The sequence below is a fragment of the Sinohyriopsis cumingii genome, chromosome 8 (assembly GCF_028554795.1).
Source record: "Sinohyriopsis cumingii isolate HCF-2022 chromosome 8, ASM2855479v2, whole genome shotgun sequence".
Lineage (NCBI taxonomy): Eukaryota > Metazoa > Mollusca > Bivalvia > Unionida > Unionidae > Sinohyriopsis > Sinohyriopsis cumingii.
The window spans coordinates 95937586-95958149 of NC_142968.1; the positions used below are offsets into that span (position 1 = coordinate 95937586).

At 39.6% G+C, this 20564-nt stretch overlaps 1 protein-coding gene across 4 annotated transcripts in view; it reads left to right on the forward strand.

Annotated features, from left to right (window-relative positions):
- The window catches only part of LOC149794183 (heat shock 70 kDa protein 12A-like), a 49341-nt gene that overhangs the window by 20313 nt on the left and 8464 nt on the right, over positions 1-20564 (forward strand). For 2 of the 4 annotated variants that reach the window (XM_089968285.1, XM_089968287.1), the window contains exons 2-3: positions 17522-17547; positions 17931-18224. In XM_089968285.1, the coding sequence (XP_089824411.1) occupies positions 17545-17547; positions 17931-18224 (297 nt within the window). In that variant the 5' untranslated portion in view covers positions 17522-17544. Of the gene's footprint in view, positions 1-11400; positions 17548-17930; positions 18225-20564 lie in introns of all 4 variants that reach the window. The other 2 variants (XM_089968286.1, XM_089968288.1) reach the window with 2 other exon arrangements.

Here is a 20564-nt window from a genome sequence, read left to right on the forward strand (position 1 = left end):
AAAACCAAATACATGAAACACGTGGACGTCGTTCGAGAGGATTTGATCTTGGTAAATTACGTAGAAGATCTGGACTTTGTACAAGACGACCCTTTTGGAAATGTCATCATTGCGGCTTACGTGACAGCTCATGCTCGCTTAAAATTGTACGAAGCTTTAGAACTGTTAGAAGAACGCGTCCTGTACTTTGACACGGACAGTTGCATTTACATCCATCACCCGATTGAACAGCACCCTGACATCGAAGGAGACCGTGTAGGAGCCTGGACAGACGAGCATCCCGACGACAAGATTCTAAGTTTCGTCAGTGGTGGTCCCAAAAATTACGGCTACGAATACCGGGACAAACAAGGAGAAGTGCACACGACGTGCAATGTGAAAGGACTGACTCTGAATCATCGTACCAGTCAAGTGGTCAACTTTGGGGTATTGAAAGAAGCCTTGCAATCGGGAGAGGATGGAAACTTTAAAGTGACCACCTATCAACCGAACAAGATTGTACGTTTACCCACTCACCACATCGTCAGTCGACCCTTGGAAAAAGTCTATCAAATTGTATACCAGAAGCGAGTGCGACTTCCCAATCACTTCACCTTACCGTACGGTCACGTCGGTATTGGTCTGTATATAAAAAGGAACCCTAGGCAAGATCGATAGTTCATTGTTCATTCAAGAGGTGGCCCAGTATGCACGAGAGTTATTCAAGGAAAAAAGTTACTTTTCAACCCGTGTTAGTGACGGTGCCAGAAGAACCCGTCACCCAGGACGGGACTGTCGTGGACAGGCCTGAAAAACCCTATCGGGAGGACACTTGTGTGACCTTACCCCCTACTATAGAACTGGTTAGAACTTTACCCAAAACATGTTGTACAGACACTTGTGTTTATTCCACGTTCATGGTTATCATGTGCCTTTTATTCTTGTACTTAAGCCTTTGGCTTTTATGTATTTTTGTCTTTCGTATTCATGTTTGAAACATTCAATAAACGTGTTCTGAAAAAGTATATAAACTCTTGTCTTGTTTGTTTTCGTGTCACAAGTGACATTTCTCACACCATGGCTACCTCTGCTGTCTCTGCTCCCTCTTCCTCTACTGTCAAAGTCATCGACGAACACTTAGATCGTGCCAGTTGGGAGGCTTTGTATCTTCGCCATCCCTTTAACATGCTCATTGCTGGACCTAGCGGTTCAGGCAAAACCGAATTCGTCAAACGTTTGATCGAACATAAACATCATTTGATCGATCGACCACCTCAACGGATCGTGTGGTGTTACAAAGAGTGGCAATCGGCGTACAGCCTCTTGCGAGAAAGTCAAGGAGATTCCATCGTGTTTGTGGAAGGCATTCCTAAAGAAGACGACGGCATCGTCTCTGACTCCCGTCAAGCCCATTTGGTCATTTTCGACGACATGTTAGGAGAAGACGAAGAAGAAATTAAACTGTGGTTTACGCGCAAAGGGCATCACCGTAATGCCAGTGTCGTTTACATCACCCAAAATTTGTTTCAACAAAGTAAAGCCCATCGCACCATCAGTCTCAATGCGCATTACGTGGTCTTGTTTAAAAGCCCTCGAGATAAATCGCAAGTGCAAGTCTTAGCCAAACAGTTAGGAACGCCTTGGTTGACTCAGGCGTACGACGATGCCACTCAAACGCCACACGCCTATTTACTCGTCCATTTGAAACCTACGACTCCCGAGGATTTGCGATTTCGTACCCACTTGTTTCACCACTGGTGCCAAGACGGAGGGCCTGTCCTGTACACGTCTCCGTCCTCGACTTCATTTCACTCCCCATAAAAAAATCTATAAAAACCTCAGACCCTTTTCGTCTGTCTCACACACAGTGTGAACATGACGTCCCTTCAGTCACATCTTCCCGTCAAATTGATTCGTGCCTTGTATGGCATCAGTCGAGAAAAAAATCCACAAACACGAGCTCGTGTCTTAGAAGCTAGTCTCAAAGAAGTCTTACGATGGTTCACGGTGACGGTACGTCAACTACTCCAAGGAATCATTCAGATTCCTCATCAAACCAAACGCTTTTTCGATCGAAACAAAGTCGCTTTGGTCCAACTGGCCGATCCCCGCATCGACACTCAAACCAAAAAACAAATCATTTTGAAACCTGGAGGGAGCGGTACTCTAGGAGGGGTCATCATTCGCTCTCTCTTAAGATGGGATCCTAATGCCCCCAAAGTTATCCCCAAGACAAAAGTCCAACGAAGCCCAGAGAAAGAAAAAGACCAGGTCCCCAAGGAGAACTTCTCCAGTGGCAGGACCCTCCTCTGACCAGACACCACCACCCCGGAAAAAGAAAAGAAGCCCCCAGAAAAAGGAACAGAGAAAAAGTCCCCAGAAAAAGAAAAGTCCACAGAAGAAAACTAGTCGCAAGAGAGGCACTTCGGCCAGGACGCAACCTTACACTCGCAAACCACGATCTGCCACGGCAGTGACTGCGTCTCCGGCATCGTCACGTTTGTCCACTTCTCCGTTGATGACACCAGGAACTGAAGAGTACTTGGAGACGTTGATCACACCAAGAACTTCTCCGTTGATGACCCCAAAAAGAACTTCCCCAGTGGCAGGACCCTCCAATTTAGTGGCAGTGGCTGCTGCTCACAAAGTACCTTCTCCCAAAATCAAAGTCCATGAAAGATCGGGCATGTTACAAAGTTTACTGGATTTGTCCAAGCAAGAACTGGCTCGATTTAGTCCGTTGCGTACCCCTGCACGACGTGTCATGCCTGTCCTCAAACTGATACGACGTAAAGACAATCAGTGGCGACGCGTTCCAGTATAAAAAAGGCCTGTGACCGAGTAGGGTATCAGTGTTTTTTTGGTGCTCCTGAAGACTCAAAGATGTCACCCTCCAGAAAACCCCAAGGAAAGAAAAGGAAAGGACTGCCACCACGTTTAGCCAAACATGGGGACATGTTATCTGTCCTGTCCAAAGCTTCTCCACCCCTACGAAAAAAACTCATTCAAACAGCCTCCGAAGAGGTCATCGATACCGTGTGCGAATGTTGTTTGAACGTTTTGAAAGGCACGATCCCTTTGTCCAAACACCAGAAACAATGCTTAGGCAAACGTCGTCACGTTCTTCGCCAAATGGTTCAAAAGAAAATTCCCATTCGTCATAAAGAGAAGATGTTGGTCCAACGTGGAGGTATTTTGCCTCTCTTGTTAGGCCCCATACTGAAAGGAGTCTTGAGAACCATTTTGGGAGGACTGGTGGGCGGCAAGATAAAAAGGCCCTTGGAAGTCCCAAGATCTCAGAATCGACCCCTGACAACCCCATGGAAGGACGAAAACTAGCTTTAGTGCCTTACAAACGATGGATGGAATACCATCGGTGGCAAGAACAACGCACCCCGCATTTACCTCCCAATCCCCATTTGAGCGAGATGTCCCAGTTACAACACGAATTGCAGTCCTTGATGGATCGCCAAGATTTGTCCGAAACAGAAAAATCGCAAAAGTACGGTCAACTCTTGCAACGACTGCAACTCTTTCACCAGAAAGCTTTAGACGAAACAGCTCTACCCACTCTGAAAGATTTTAAGACCTTGATGAAAAGTCCAGCACCATCACCAGTACCAGTACCAGTACCAGTGACCAAGACAGAAAAAGGAAAAGAAGAAGAAGAAGAAGGGTTTCAAACTCCACCAGAAAAAGTACGCAAGTTAACAACACCACCTACCTCCAGAATTGGATGGATTAAAAAGATGATGGCCACCCCTTCTTCATCACAAGAGAAAAAGAAAGTGAAGACAGAAGTGAAGACAGAAGTGAAACAAGAACCGATATCCCCCGCTCAGACATCCTCCTCCTCTTCAACACCTATTGCCGGTCGCACACGCAAAGCATTGCAATCCAAGAAAATACCCCAAGAGAAAAAGAGTAGCATCCTCCAAGAGTGGGTGCCTTATTAACACACCAACCAACACAAAAAAATGGAAAAAGTCTTAGCCAGCATTTACTACGATCCCTCCCATCCTGCAGGTTACGCAGGAGTTCAAAAATTGTATCGTGCTGCCAAAACGCGACTGAAAAGTCTCCGTTTACCTCAAGTGCAACGATGGTTACAAGAACAAGCTACCTACACTTTACACAAACCCATTCGACGCAAGTTTGCCAGAAGTCGCACCCGAGTGGAAGGCATCGATTATCAAAGGCAAGCCGATTTAGCCGATGTCTCTCATTTGGCCAGCTACAATCGTGGCTACAAATATTTGTTTTGTGTCATCGACGTCTTTTCCAAATTTGCTTGGGTCGTACCCTTGACTTCCAAATCGAGCAGCGAGTTAGTGCGAGCCCTGCAACGGGTGTTGAAACAAAGCGGTCGTCACCCTCTCCGATGGCAAACGGACAAAGGCACCGAATTTCTGAACCAAGCGTTCCAAAAGAATTAAAGAAACGTGACATTCATTTTTTTACCACCGAGAATCCCGAAACCAAAGCCAGCATCGTGGAACGTTTTCAACGCACTTTGAAAGAACGCATGTGGAAATATTTTACGCATCACCACACTCTGAAGTACATCGACATCTTACCGCACCTGGTGCAAGCGTACAACCAATCTTACCATCGAAGCATCGGACGTACCCCGCAAGAAGTGACTCCCGACAACGAAGTGTTGGTGTTTGAGCGTCTGTTTGGTACGTCCCCGACGAGGGCTGTCCCCAAGAAAAGTGGAGAGTTGGCCGTAGGAGATTGGGTGCGCATTGGCAAAACCAAACGCACTTTTGACAAAGGTTACTTACCTAACTGGACTACCGAATTGTTTCGCGTCACTGGACGAGTGCATGGCCGTCATCCTGCCGTCTATAAATTGGAAGACATGAACGGAGAAGTGCTCAAAGGAACGTTTTATTTGCCCGAGTTACAACGTGTCACCAAAAAAGAAGACGACGTGTACGACATCGAAAGCTTTCTCGAACGCAGAACCCGTAAAGTGGGCAAACGACGTGTCAAAGAAGTCAAAGTACGTTGGAAAGGATATCCACCCAGTTTTGATTCTTGGATCGACGCTTCGCAAGTCATCGACTATAAAAAGAAGTGACCATCATGCCCTTTCACACAGCAGACGCAGCTACGTCGACCACTCCTCCTTCACCTAGTTCTTCTGTGCAAGATTTACAAAAACAACCCTTGTGGGTGTGGTGTGGAGAACGTGTGCCTAAAACGCAAATCGTCTTTTTCTGCCAAATCTTCGTGGTGTATTGTGTCATCGGGGCAGCCATCGCCAATTTGAGTTTGCAACAAGGAGACAAACAATTGTGGACCATTTTATTGAGCAGTTGCATCGGTTACCTGCTTCCTAATCCCTCCCTGAAATTCACCTCGAACGGGAACCCCGGGAACCTTGTGTCCAGTGCCAGTGCCAGTCACCACTTCAATCACAACCAGAACCCCATTTTAGACGGAGACACGCCTCTGACGTCCAGTAATATCCCCTCGGACAGCCACAGAACTCTGGAATTATGAGTCACCAAAACCAATTTTACTTAACTTTACCCAGTGACAGTTCCATGGAGGTGTTTCCCAACAACACGTTGTGCTGTTACACGGCCAAATTACCTCAGGCCATCCAGTTAGATCACGAAGCCCATTGGGAAGTGGCTTTAGTAGAAATGATTCACCCGACCCAAGTCCTCAATGTCCTTCCCAATCAAAATTTTTTTTGATGTGGAAGTTCATGACGAGCAAATGCAACAGTGGATGGATAGCAATGTCAAATATGACAAGAAAACCCGTACACAAAAGTACACCACCTATCACTTGTTCATTTCCCCAGGCTATTATTTTAGTGGTCAACATTTGGTCAGCACCATAACCTCCAGGTTTAATGTCGTGTTTCTGAAAGCTTTGGAGCATGTCAACAAAAATGTCACCCTGGAGTACCACAAACCAGCTCGTCGCTTCTTGATGAAATTTGAACGAAGTAAAATCCTGTCCATTTTATTTTGTCCTGAATTGTTTGACATGTTGGGCGGAGACATGGACATGAGAAAGACCATGATCAAGAAAAACGAATTACCCATCGTTTACGACAACGAGTCTTTTAGCAAGTTATTTCGTGCCCCGGTAGAACTGAACCAAGGACTGAATTTGATGTTCGTGTATTCCGATGTGGTGGAGTACAACGTGGTGGGACACACCTCCGTACCGTTACTGCGTGTCATTCCTTTCAAAGTAGATTCTGCCACGAACGCTGACGAGGAAGGTGGAAACACTTACCACGTCCACCGCGAATTTGTCCATCCTCACTATTTGCCGGTCAGCAAGTCGTATTTGGACACGGTCAACATTGCTATAAAGGGAGATTTGGGACAAAATATTCCATTCACCAAAGGAAAAGTCACGGTGAAACTCCATTTTCGAAAACGGTTCTCTCACGACTCTTAAGTCATGTATCCAGTGTACCGAGGGGTTGCTCGACAGCGAGGACACGGCTTAGGAGATATGTTAAAATCGGCCTTTCGTTCGGTGGCCCCGGTGTTGAAACCGATGGTGACACGCGGATTGCACGCCTTGAAAGATGCGGCACTGACGCAAGGCAAAGAATTTCTCCAAAATGTCATCATCGACAAACAAAACCCTAAAGAAGCCTTCATGAGGGCAGGCAAAAATGTCTTGCTGCAAACGGGCAAAGACATTTTAGACCAACAAGAAACACCTATAAATGCCGTGCACGCTACCGAGTCAGGCATTCTGCAAGGACAAGGCAGAAAGAGACGACGAAGAAAACACCCTTTCACCAGACTTCAAGCGAGAAAGGCCAAGAAAAGAAGAACCGTTCGAGACTTAGACGTTTTCGATTATTGAGAAAAGAGACAAAAAAATGATGCACCGAGAATCTTGCGCTTGTTCCAAGACGGAACTGGACCTGTTTGCCATGCCCCCCACGATGATGACGATGCAAGAATCCCAGTGGGTGTAATTTCACCCCGTCTCCACACTGACCGATTCCGCTCCCATCGAGTTTGAAATCAAAGGACAGCCCGAAGATTACATCGATCTGAATAGCAGTTACTTGTACCTGAAAGTCAAAATTCTAGATAAGACTGGAGGTGCTATAGACGATGAAGCAGTAGCTCCCGTCAACAATTTCATACATTCCTTGTTCAGTGGAGTGGACTTGTACTTGAATAACAAACTGGTCAGTAGCAGCATGGATACTTACCCTTATCGTGCCTACCTGGAAAATCTCTTGACGTACGGAATAGATGCCAAGAAGACTCATCTCAATGCCTGTGTGGTATGGGAAGCTGACGAACCTACCAAATTTGAAATTTTGGAAACTGATGAAAAGAAAGACAACAATGATGGATTTGTAGAACGAAGAAAGAGAATCACGGGAGTCGACACAAGTTTAGAACTGATGGATCGTTTGCATTTGGACATGTGGTTGCAAGAAAAGTATTTGCTGAACGGGGTGGATGTCCGCCTGAGACTGAATCGTAGCAGTGCCGCTTTCCATTTGATGGCTGATAGTGACGGTTACAAAACCAAAATCCTAGAAGCCAGACTCTACGTACGCCGTGTGGAAGTGTTACCTAAAGTGGGAAACGACATCAGTCAGACGTTGAGCAGAACGACTGCCAAGTATCCCATACGACGCGTGGAAGTGAAAACCTTCACCATTCCCAAGGGACAGCGATCCATGATCGAAGATCATCTGTTCCAAGGACAGTTACCCAAACGTTTGATCGTTGGTATCGTCGAGAATACAGCCTTCAACGGAGCTGCCGAAAAAAATCCTTTCTACTTTCAACACTTTGGCGTGTCCAAAATCGAAGTCAGTCGCGATGGCAAGACCTTGTGTACCCGACCTTTCGAACCTGACTTTACCAAGAAGAATTACTTGAGATCGTACTTGTCCCTGTACGAAGCCACCGGACAGTTAGGAACCAATACCAGTCACGGTATTACGTACGAGGATTATGCAGGAGGCTACGCTTTGTGGGCTTTCGATTTCACTCCAGACCAAGGCAGCGACGAGGGACATTTCCACCCTATAAAATCCGGCCAGATTCGTGTGGAAATTCAGTTTAAAGACCGAGACCCTAATGAAACGGTGAACGTCATCCTGTATGCAGAATTCGATAATACCATAGAAATCAACAGTTTGAGAGAAGTCATCCTAGATTACTAGAAACCAGGGAAGACTGTTATCCCTCTTTACCTAGTGGAGAAACTTTTAGTGTTGAATTATTGTTAAAAAATGTTAGAGTTGTTGTTGTTTAGTGTTAAGTGATTTTTGAATAAAAAATGTTGTGTTTTGAAAAAATTGTTTGATGTTATATTGTTGGATTATTGTTAAAAATGTTAGAGTTGTTGTTTAGTGTTAAGTGATTTTTGAATAAAAAAATGTTGTGTTTTGAAAAAAATGCCTTTGTCTTTTGTTTAGCTATAAGAATGTTGGATTGATGCTCTTTCATTTCTTACTATCCCTCTCATGACACTCACTAAACGTTGCGACTCAAAAACCGTGTGGGGGATGTTTTCCTTCACGTCCGCGCTTTGACTTTAAGACCCGGGTTGTTTCCAGTCTAACCATCCATTGTCGACTCATCCTCCTACGAAGATGTGCTCCAAACTAGCTAAGCTCAACGAAGCCTACGTGAATTTGCATAGGGTCAGACACAGTCTGATACCGAAGCCAGAAGAAATAGAGAATGTGAGAATGTTAAAAATCACTGAAGACCTGATAGAAGAGCTCTTCAGAGAAGAAATGAACAGGGAAAAAGAAGAATGGACAGAGAAGTACAGACTTCAGAGACAGCAGCAACAACAACAAGAGCAGCAGCAGCAACCTGAAGCTGACAGAGGCTTTGTCGATTGTCGTATCGACACCAAAGAGTTCTTCTTCTCTTTCCGAAGAAGCAGACCTATCGCCAGAAAGTCTATCCTCAGAGGACATCGCATTCTTAGAAACTAAAAAGAATCCCATAGCAAACAAAAAAAACCCAGCCCTTTTCAGGGCTACCCAATACTCTAGAAAAGAAATAACAATCGATTTGCCAATGTGTGTAGGTAGAGTAGTGTGAAAATAAACACTAACTCTTTTTTAAAAAAATGTGAGGGTATGTGTTTGTGTGTTTGTGTTTGTAAGTGGTTAAGTAAGTTGGTATGGATAGTAGATTAAAATGATGTCTTTTTTTGGTGTTTGAGGTGTAAATTTGGGGTTAGATTGGATTGCTTTGCGTATGTGGATAGTCTATTGAAGTGATTTATAAAAAATTTTAAAATAGTGATGGGTAGCATAAAAAGTGAGTGAGTGTTTCTTTTAGGTCCGCGCGTTGTTGTTTTTTGGTCATGATGTAGGTAAGATCAATTTTATGTTTTTAGGGGATGTTTTCCTTCACGTCCGCGCTTTCACTATAAATTGAAACTCGTTCGGCAGTCCAGCTACCCTTGTTGATTGATCAACACCAAAAATGAACACGAGACTGAAGAAACTGTTGAAACTTCATGTGCATCTGGAATATGCCAGGCGCATATTAAATGAACTGGCCGCGGAAGCCATTGTGGAGGAGGGAAGGATAAGAGAGGAGGAGGAAAGAAGAAAAAAAGAAGAGGAGGAGAGAAGATATAAAGAAGAAGAAGAGGAAAGAAGATACAAAGAGGAGGAGAGAAGATACAAAGAAGAGGAGGAGGAGGAAAAGGAGAGAAGAAGAAGAAATTTCAGAATCCCAGAGAGCGAAAATTGGGATTCTGAAGCGACATATCCTGCCTCTGCTCTCTCCCCCAAAAGGGTAAAAAGTAACTGGGGGATAAGATGTGTATGCGGCGCCAGGCCTGGAAGGTGCCACCATTAACCAGGTGTCCATGAAGTTCCAAACAAAAAAACAGCCCTTTTCAGGGCTACCCAATACTCTAGAAAAGAAATAACCATCGATTTGCCAATGTGTAGGTAGAGTAGTGTGAATATAAACACTAACTCTTTTTTAAGATAGTGTGAGGGTATGTGTTTGTGTGTTGGTGCTTGTAAGAGCTAAGGTATGTTTGTGTGAATAGTAGATTATGGGTTTCTTTATTGTTTCTTAGCGTAGGTGAAGAGTATAGTTAGGGTTCTGTAAGCGCTCACGTACGATTGTGTGGATAGTAGATTATGGATTTTGTTTATTGTTTCTTAGCGTATGTGGAGAGTATAGTTAGGGTTTTGTAAGCGCTCACGTACGATTGTGTGGATAGTAGATTATGGATTTTGTTTATTGTTTCTTAGCGTATGTGGAGAGTATAGTTAGGGTTTTGTAAGCGCTCACGTAAGATTGTGTGGATAGTAGATTATGGATTTTGTTAATTGTTTCTTAGTGTATGTGGAAAGTATAGTTTGGGTTTTATTATATGAAATGAAAAAGTAGGGGATGTTTTCCTTCACGTCCGCGCTTTTCGTATAAGAACCCACAGTATTCGTCGTTCCAACCATTCTACAAAGAATAATCTAGACAAGTGACTGATTTATTTAATCAATTGAGGCATATCTATTTCTGGATAATAGATGCAGAATATGCTATAGAAAGGATACAAAAGGAATGGGAGTATGAAGATAAGGAACACTTGGTAACCAGTCAAGTCGAACGTATAAAGGCCGCCAGACATATAATAGAAGGAATGATAGAAGATGAAGTCAACAAATCAAGAGGATTTATTGACCCACCTTATGTAAGAGTGGGGAGTTTGAAGGAACCACTGGATTATGTCATCCAAGTCCGGTGCTTCCTAGAAGATATAGTGTATTGGACGGAGTTGTCATATATGAAGAGGGGACTGAACAGGTTGAAGAAAGGAGAAGAAATAATGAAACAAGTGATGACCCAAGAAGTAGAAAACATAAAGGAAAGGTGGACTAAAGAAAGAAAGGAAGAACAGAATAAGAAGAAGAAATTAGAATTCGACCAACTGAATAACAACTGGATGAAAATACAGGCCAAGTTCCGAGCCATGGGTCACCCGGACTGGATACCAGAAGCAGAAAAGAAAAAGAAGAAAGGAATGATGGACAAAATAAGAGGATGGTGGAAAAAGTTAAGAAGTTAAAAGAAGAAGAAGAAGAAGAAAAAACCCAAAGGCCCTTTTCAGGGCCAGCCATATTTCTCGAAAAGAGATAGCCTTTCCATTGCCTACCCCTTTTTTAAAAAAAATTAAAAAAAAAAATCCCATATTCAATTCCCCTTTATCCCTAAACAACCCCCAAACTCTATTCCCATGTTAAATTCCCCTTGTACGTATATCGGCCCACAATTTTTTCCCATGTTAATTCCCCTTGTACGTATATTAACCCACGATTTTTCGCCATGTTAAATTTCCATTGTACGTATATTCACCCAGGGGTCTCCGTAATGCTAATTTCCATTGTACGTATAGTGCCCCACTTAACTACTATCCAAGCAGAATGTTGATGATTTAAGTCCAAAATTAGACGATCTTCAATTTTAAAACAGGCATATTTTAAGTGTTTCTTAGAATTGAATCCATCTGAAACAGCATCAGGTATGTTATGTGGGGATACAGTTTGGAACATTTTGATACATTACATAAATGACATTTGTACAAATGTTTTAAAAGCCCTACATATATGTAGATATTGTAATTTATCAATTTCTGGACAGGTGCATTGTTTACATTTTACCAAGTTATTTTGCTAATATAACTGTTGAACTGATATTCATGAGACACCCATGTATCTGACTTGGACCGCAAAGTTGTCAAAGGAAATTTGTCATAGAAATAGTATTGATTGTCACGTTACTACTGCGTTATTTTATTAAATGTTCTTAACACTTAGCTGTGGAGAATATCTTTCCTTTGATTTTCTATTGAATACTTGGAACTAAGGTAAAATGTTCCACATTTATGGCATGTCTATCTATAGATCTTCTCTGGCAAAATCTGATCATAGTTTTAGATCAAAGCCTAATACTTGCTTTTTCTCTTTGTAACTAGGGAAGGACACATCGTATATATTCCATGGATTTATCCATCTTTTCTTTTATTGTTTCCATGCACGTGGTTTACCTGTACATGAAAGTAGTTCATGTCCATGCATTTTATAATGTTTAACCAATATATGTAATACACCACCAAAGTAGCTACTTCTAAGTGTACGTGACAACACCACTCATACACGATACTGTTACATGAACAGTGCACTGCTGTGACGTCATAAATATATCGACAGTGACATTGAGATAGTTACAATAATGGAAAACATTGTCCAACAATTTGTGAATACATAGTGAAACCCTTTCGCTATGGTTTTACAGTTTTATTTTCTAATGTATCATCATCACTGTCAGTGTCACTGTTACACCAACTACTGGTAAATATGTCCATAATTGAAGTTTACTGGTATATGTCTACTTGGAAAATATTTACATCTTGTAACTGGTGGTATAGAACGTCCCTTGACACTAGACACTGCAGACAACTTTTGTTTCATGTCATAGCAATTACTTTATCAATTCGTTGATTTCAGAACTTTGATCACTGTCATTGGTGTCCTTGCATCTAACATGAAACAGAAATTCACTTTTACCAAATCGATATTCTGTGTAAATCCACTATCTAAACAAGTATTTATGCAAATGCAAATTGTTCTTTATTTAAATATCCCGAATCTGTCTAACTTTACAGAACACGAAATAGGATTATAATCACATTGCATTGACATATTGTGGTACCCCACTCACCCGGAACGATTACAAATATTAACCCTTCACATTTTCTCTGCACAATGACACGGTGATATTTCTTCAAGAAAATTTACTTTATAAACTCCTTGGCACATCTACGTAGCTATTCACCTGAAGTATTTTAGCATACTTATTTGAAATTTTGAATAAAGACGGTATTCGTTGAAAAAAACAGACGATCAAAGGAAATCATGAAATCTGAATCAGTTCAAATTTATTTTCGCTTGTGTTTCATTCTTTGCGTTCTAGCCATCATATAAGTTGAACATTTGAGTGTTTTGTTATTGATATGTCACAAAATTTAGCCCCGGGTACATAGTCTTCTGTCCAATTTATCTTCACACTCAATCCGTGATAAGATATTGTCTGATAGCGGCCATTAGATTTCCTTCGACTCCGGTTTTTTCACGTGTTCACTATACATTTATTAAAGTCAAGATAAATATGCTTTTGATACAGATCACTTTTTGACTGTCTTCTGAATCTGTAATGGTAGAATTGACAGCATAATCGATCAACAAAGACAACAATAAACCAGAGTGATGTACAATAAAAAATAATATTAGGCCATCCATACATAATGTTATGGTTATCCACACACCCTCGCTTTATTTAAAGAAATTTTAAATATAATCTACAGAAAAAGAATACACTCACACACACACATATACACATGCATATGGCTTTATTGGCAGCTCAAGCAGCATGCTATTTGTAACCCATCGTCGCAAGCTACGGGCAGAAATGCGTTCAAGAAGCTCGCTCCGGATAGTCATTTTGTGGCAGGCGACAATGTATCTGGACGCATGATGGTTAAATAGACAGACAAACCGTACGAAGGAGAGACATAGAAGATAAAAATAATCTTATTATATGTAGCAATGGTATGTAAAGCAAAATAATAACAAAGACCAACTGTAAATAATTTTTTTAATGTTTTTATTACATCGCGTTGGTTCACCATATCGCTTAGTCTATATTACCCAATTGTTTCAATATACTCTCCGGCTGTTGGATGGATTAGCGTACTCTGTTCGAGAAGTTTCTCATGCAATGTTGTGGTGCTCTCCTTTCTCCATTTAACCAACTTTATATTTAAATCACAAGTGTATCTTTTATTTAATTACTATGGATGAAAACAGAGCTCAAGAAAGAATAAAGAGCAACGTATCAATTTCCAAAGAGAACTGTCGATAGCTGCAAAAGCCTCAGAACTACATTTTTTAGTGGAAACACTGGGCAAAGATGGCAAGAGTTCACTTCTTCCGACTATGCGCAGATTCTTGTAGTCAGCCTTAACTTCGTTAGAAACACATACGTATGTATATGTATGGGGTATACACAAAATATTTGCAAGGTATGCATCTTCAATATAACTCTCGTAGTATAAAGTTTTCATTGAAAGGAAACTTGACAAGAATCGTTTCGTTTAAATGAAGCAGTTGTTCATCTCGTGGCATATCAAAGGTACATACCAAATGAAATGTATTAGACACTGTAAACGTTTGGTGGAGAGGTGTAGAAATAGTTTGAGATCATTAGGGACCTACGTGTTTTTTCATAAAAGACAAATAATTACAAAGATATTTAAACAAGGAGGACAACCAATGAACACATAAACACAAACACACGGTTACAAGTAACGTATTCCATTTTTTCTATCAATCTTTTACGTCTGTGAATGCGCGATTACTGAATCAATGAAATTTCTGTTTATCATTCACTTCCAACCGAAGACTGATGTCTCGCTTGGCGCTCAACATTAAGAGCTTAGTGTTAGGATGGGTCAGCCTGGTGTCAGGATAATGTGACTGGGTGGGAAATGATGCTACATGTCGGCGAGATGATGTCCTAGTGCTAGATATCAATAAAAACTGTCATACTGAAAACATCCTAGCGATATGACTGAAAAAGTGTAAAAGCCACGTTAAAAATCCAAATCAAACACACACACAAACACACACACACACACACACACACACAGTCACACACACATATTTAGAAAGGTACACTTTGCATATGTGCATATCTGCATAAAAGAGGTAGGAAGTATTTTAAATGTTTGCGTCGCTTATTTTTTCGGTATCTGTGCGTGCGTGTGTTTTTTCGAATTCTTTGTTTTTGATAAGGGGAACCCGAAACCAAGCAGGGATGATGCAGCCTTCCTGGTGTGATGGTATCTGGATCATTCTACTAATCTGAAAGTCATGTGACGTTGTATTAGAAAATCTGTTTTCCCTCTTGATGTTTTCTACACCCATTGCGTATACTATAAATGCAGAACGTGCATCAACGAGAGAGAGAGAGAGAGAGAGAGAGAGAGAGAGATACCCATACATTATCGGAAGAAAAGACGAAAAAAGACAGCATTAACGCACAAAATTTTCTGAAGTAGAATAAAATATTTTTTCAAAACATCGCATGGACTAACCCTGCACGACGCTGTTTGCTTTTGTTTAAAGAGAATTGTGTGCAAAAGTTTTGTACTGTTTCCATAGAAATGTCTAGTAGTGTAATAGTTATCAAAGCATGATCTAAGTGTTTGAATCGTTATTAAGTTAATATATTATCTCCTAACCGAAATGAGCAGGTGCTGCTCTTATTGCTACAGAGAGAGAGAGAGAGAGAGAGAGGGAGACTCTTGCCCTAGACGACTTTCTGCAAGACCAGTTTATGCACGATATATGTAGATTGCTGTAGGACTGAGATGCTCAACTAGCAGATCTGACAGAATACCTTACTTTGTCTGTTGCATTTACATAAAAAGCTGAAATTATATTGAATTAAACTGGGATTAAATTTTCGTTTCAACGTTTTTTATTTGTTGACTGTCTTATATGATGAACAAAGAAGTTAACTGCTAAATTAAAACTGCATATGCAGGCTACTTTGATGTATGTATTAACACATCAGTACCATCCAACTGTGGCTAAAGATCATTCTTGTAGTATTCAGACAGGTCTTTTTTGATATTGAGTTAGTTGTATATGTGCTCATGACACTAGACATATAATGTCATTAGAATCTGCTAAACTCCTAATCTCTTACTTATTGATTATTTGCAATACTAACAATGCAGACAAGATGAGTAATGTATCATTACCCCTGTTGTAGAAAACCACTCACTGAGGTTCTAAAACTTTAGGAGATCACCTTGCACTGATAACTCAAGGTTATGAATATAATTAAATCTTGTATGCTAGTAGTGCAGGTAGTTGCACCAACTGCGATATGTCGATCTTTTTATATTTTATATTTCGTTTGTGCGGTAGTAGGTGAGATGAATATTTTACTTCTTAGTAAAGCAGAAAGTTTAATAAAAGTTTAAAGATACTTCTGTGTCAAACTAAGAAAAATAGTTGATCATATCTCAACGTGACGTCATTATTTAATCGTGAAACTATTGAACTAGTGAGTGAGTTGCAGAGGTTAAATTTATTCTCATGGTCACTATAGAAACAGGTAAAATCTTTTCATAGCAATTCCAATATCACTTTTCATAATTAACAGATGCAGAGCTACAATAAAAAATAATTTTCTGTTTCGTTATATCGCATATAGAGATATTCAGACAAGTCGATGTCCAAGCATACACCCTTGTGTAAGTTGTATTTTTATAACTTACAGACATTATTTGCAGAGGAGCATGGATGCACACTAAAATGTCCGACAAGATAACTAGAAGTAGGCATAGTGATTAGCAATCACGGGACCAACTCAATAGCCAAGTCATGATGATCTGCCCCAGATATCATATTAACCTAGGGTAACTAAGCAGAGAGCAAGGTGTTCATAATATCTCAGATGTGTACAACTTGTGTTTCATTCTACTTGTATATGCCGTATTTGAGAATGCCACACTCGCTTTCAGTTAGGTAGACACAAGAAAGTAACTCTAGCCCTTGTATACTTTTCTAAACGGTTCTAAGCAATCGCCATGCGCCTGGCTGTCTCTCATTTAATAGGGTTTATATGTGTGTCTTTCATAATATTCAGATAAAAATTATGGAAATGTGGAAATGCCTTACTGTTATATATTACATGGTGAGATATTGAAATTTTCATTGTGAGAAAATTCGATAGTGACACAGCATTGTCCTGTGGTGATATCAACTCTGAAAATAGTTTAGATTTGCATTTAGAGAACATATCTACTCTTACACGGGGGTTTCTCACAACAGATCTAATTTTGCCTAGATGGTCCAAGCTGAAAATGGCGTCGATCTTAGTCCAATATGGCTGCCACATGCTAATTTGAATATCTTGTTATTTCTAAGCAATATCAGATATAGTTTCAGCCCTCAGCAGTTAGTAAACATTCCCGGAAATTCTGTTTTGCCATTAAAGCGTGCATCCGTTCGAGGGACTCGTATCTGGTCAAGAGTTTAATGGACATGGAGTCTACTTTATTGTTTAGCTGCGCTTTATAGCATATTCCTATTCACGTGAGACACATTTTGCCCGCGTGAGAATACTGTGTGGGATGAATTTTCGAGCTAGAACGCACCTGATGACAGGAAATTAAAATCATCTTGTCATCAAAGATGACAAACCAAAATTACATTACAGCTGTAGTTTTCAGCAGTTGACAAATGAATTGAAATATAATAGTCAAAAGAAGGATGCGAAAGAAAAAAACAACAATCATATGCTTTTTGCAGAATACGAAACTATAATCCGATGGGTCAAAATTTGTTGTGGGCAGAAAGTCGTCAAAGTCTCGTGTCTGGCTTCAGATTATGATCCTTAGTTTGGTAATTCTGTATTCCACACAAATACTTATGGCTGATTTTGTTAATCTCATTAATCTGTTACAGGAGTTTTTAACGAAATTCATAAAATGGTAAGTAACCTCTTACATCTATTGTTTTCGTCTTTTGTTGCCAATCATCATTTGCAATTTAACTACATGAATATGATTCAATAAAGTTTTCTGTTTCAAGGCAATCCATACTTTATGAAAATGAATCTTTACTTAAATGGTTCAATTCAAAGCATATAATCTTTATAAGTTGTTGCATTTTTCAGTTAGATTAAAAAAGATTATGTGCATACATATGTGTATATGCATTTTTATTTGTACGTACGTACGCAGGTAATAACGTATATAGGAGTGTGGGTATGTAAATTGGCAGTTCGGTTGAAAGAATAGAATACGTTCATTTATACATTTACTTATACTATAAAAAGTTTAGATTTCATAAGAACTGCTTTATATTGCTAAAGGGTTCCCCAATGTTGGTCGCAGCAATAGACTTTGGAACGACTTACTCTGGATGGGCATACAGCTTTGAGCATCAATTCAAAAAGGACCCAACACAAATATCTGCAAAAGTCTGGTCGGGTGGACGGCTCGTGTCAGAGAAAGCCCCCACAACGGTTCTAATAGAGCCAGACGGAAATACATTCAAAGCTTTTGGTTATGAGGCTGAGGACAGGTACGCTGAACTTGCTGAAACTGGGGAGCACAAGAAGTGGTTTTATTTCCGGAGGTTTAAAATGCTTCTCATGGACAAAATTGTAAGTTATTAAATACTTGTTTGCAAATTTCATCTACACAAAAATGATTTGTCCAATTCAAATGTTTGCCATGACATGAGGGAAGAGTCTGAGGGCGCACGTTTGAACTTAACAAAGCCTTTATCGTTATATTTACGTGTATTATTGCTTGCTGAACACACTTTGTATGAATTACTTGTAGAAAGGTCTTTTACAATTTAAAAGCCTGTATTCAATCGTAACTTGCAATTTTGATGCTTAAGAACATCTTGCGTAATAAAAGCCCACAATTTAAAACAGCCGGATCCATTCGTGTACTATCATCTCACATCATTATCTCCACAACTGGCTAAACTGTGCTTTCAATAAGCGGGTTAATAACCTCAATTATCGACAACGGACTGTTATTATATTGTCCCCACAAACCTGTAAGCAACGCTTTTTTTCTTTAATAAAATGGTTTTCCCTGTCTCTCCAGCTGATGCTATTCATTTTCGCTTTTGCTTTTTTTCACTAGGCCATTAGGTATGTTTCCATTTGTATTATTATTGCTGCTACTAGTACTACTATTATTATTTTTTCATCTTAGCGGCATAAGGTGAATTTAATAAAGCTATTTCGATCAGCAATCTTTAGGCACATGAAAATGACAGTTTTCTGGTCGAATATAATTTCGTTTCATATGGCAAATGGATGCTATACAAAGATGGCGTTTCGTCACACACTACATATCAGCTCACCACTCACGTGTACAAAGTAATGGTGGCAAGAAAAAAAAATGATATCAGCTTAGCGGGTCGGTTGGTACATATTCCAGGTTCGACCACATCGAAAACTGAACTTGCATTTTTTGCCCTTCAGTCTATTGGCTGATGATCATATCATGCATAATGACCGTGATGGTAATACCTACATATTCTGCTCTAGTTTCATTTTATACAGATGTTTAAAAAGTTTGTTGCAATTCTTTAAGGTTACATTTTTAGAACTTAACGTTTATTCAGCACCGTATAACCATTATTGTCCTTACGTGCCGTTTAACATACATACATACATAGGTCTATTTATATGTTTACTCAAACATAAAGCATGCAATTTATGATGAAAAACCAATCGGAATATATAGTCTTTTGGTTCAACATATCATTAGGATAGAATGATAGCATAAGAAATATAATATACTGTGAGAAATAACTGTCGGGTGTAACGCTGAGATGGTCCAAAATTCTACAAGATCTTCTTTTAAACTGAGATATCGCATACATTATTTACGATACCCTGGCATAAAATAGAAAGCATGAAAATATCTGTTAAACTGCTTGGCTTTAGTACACATTAAAACTTCACTGGAACAAAATATTATATTTGTAAATCTCCACATTATTTAACATTTGTATATTTACCAACACGCTATGAAAATATCTTACAACTAGTTTTGTTTTAAAACATCAGCATTTGTGTTATTAACATATAATCTAACGGAGGGTAGCATAGTCAGAAGGTGGGTTCTACTTCCAATGACCTTAAAAAAGAATTAAATTTCCTGTGTATTTATAATTGGTAATGACAAATATTGTAGGGAAAGAAATCTTAAGCAATAGTCGGCAACTAATTGCCATGAGCAGTGTATCTTTCATAACTTATGACGGTTGTCTTAAGGGAGGATAAGTTTATGTTTTTAAACAGTCTTAATGTATAAGGATGTGAAAATACAACGAGATGTAAATAGACATAACTATTTATTTTATTTCTTTTAAATTTATTTATGAATTTATTGTGATATATAAGGCTACATATAAAAAAATATATAAAAAATAAAAAAACAACACAAAAATAACATTCACTTTGGGGGTAATTAAAATCCTCTAATTCAAAATCTTGCTAAACCTTTTGCTCACATTGCAATTTAATTTGGGAAAACTTGAGAAAACGGAAGTTTTGAAGAAAAACGTTTTAATGAACAAGTTTGTAGAGCTTAATCAACAATATTATGGATAGAATAGACATTATATCTTTATTTGTTTCATACAAATTTAAAATTAATATGATACAAGTTAGTTCTGTCTTTATTTGAAAGAAATAGAAAAGATGAACCCAAAATGGGTCTGATATGGCTCACCTGACAAACAGTTGTCTAAAACGTCATGTACCTTGAATTGCTAAACACTGATAATAGGACACTTTCCAGTTATTTGGTTGAATATTGGTGGTATTTGAATTGTTGATTAACTGTATATGTTTACTTCAGTTGAACTACATATAGATAGTACATTTGTGTCTTATGCATGATTATGAAAGGTGTTCATGATAGAACGCTACCTAGCACATTTGGTTCAATGTGATAAGACATTTCGTTATGTG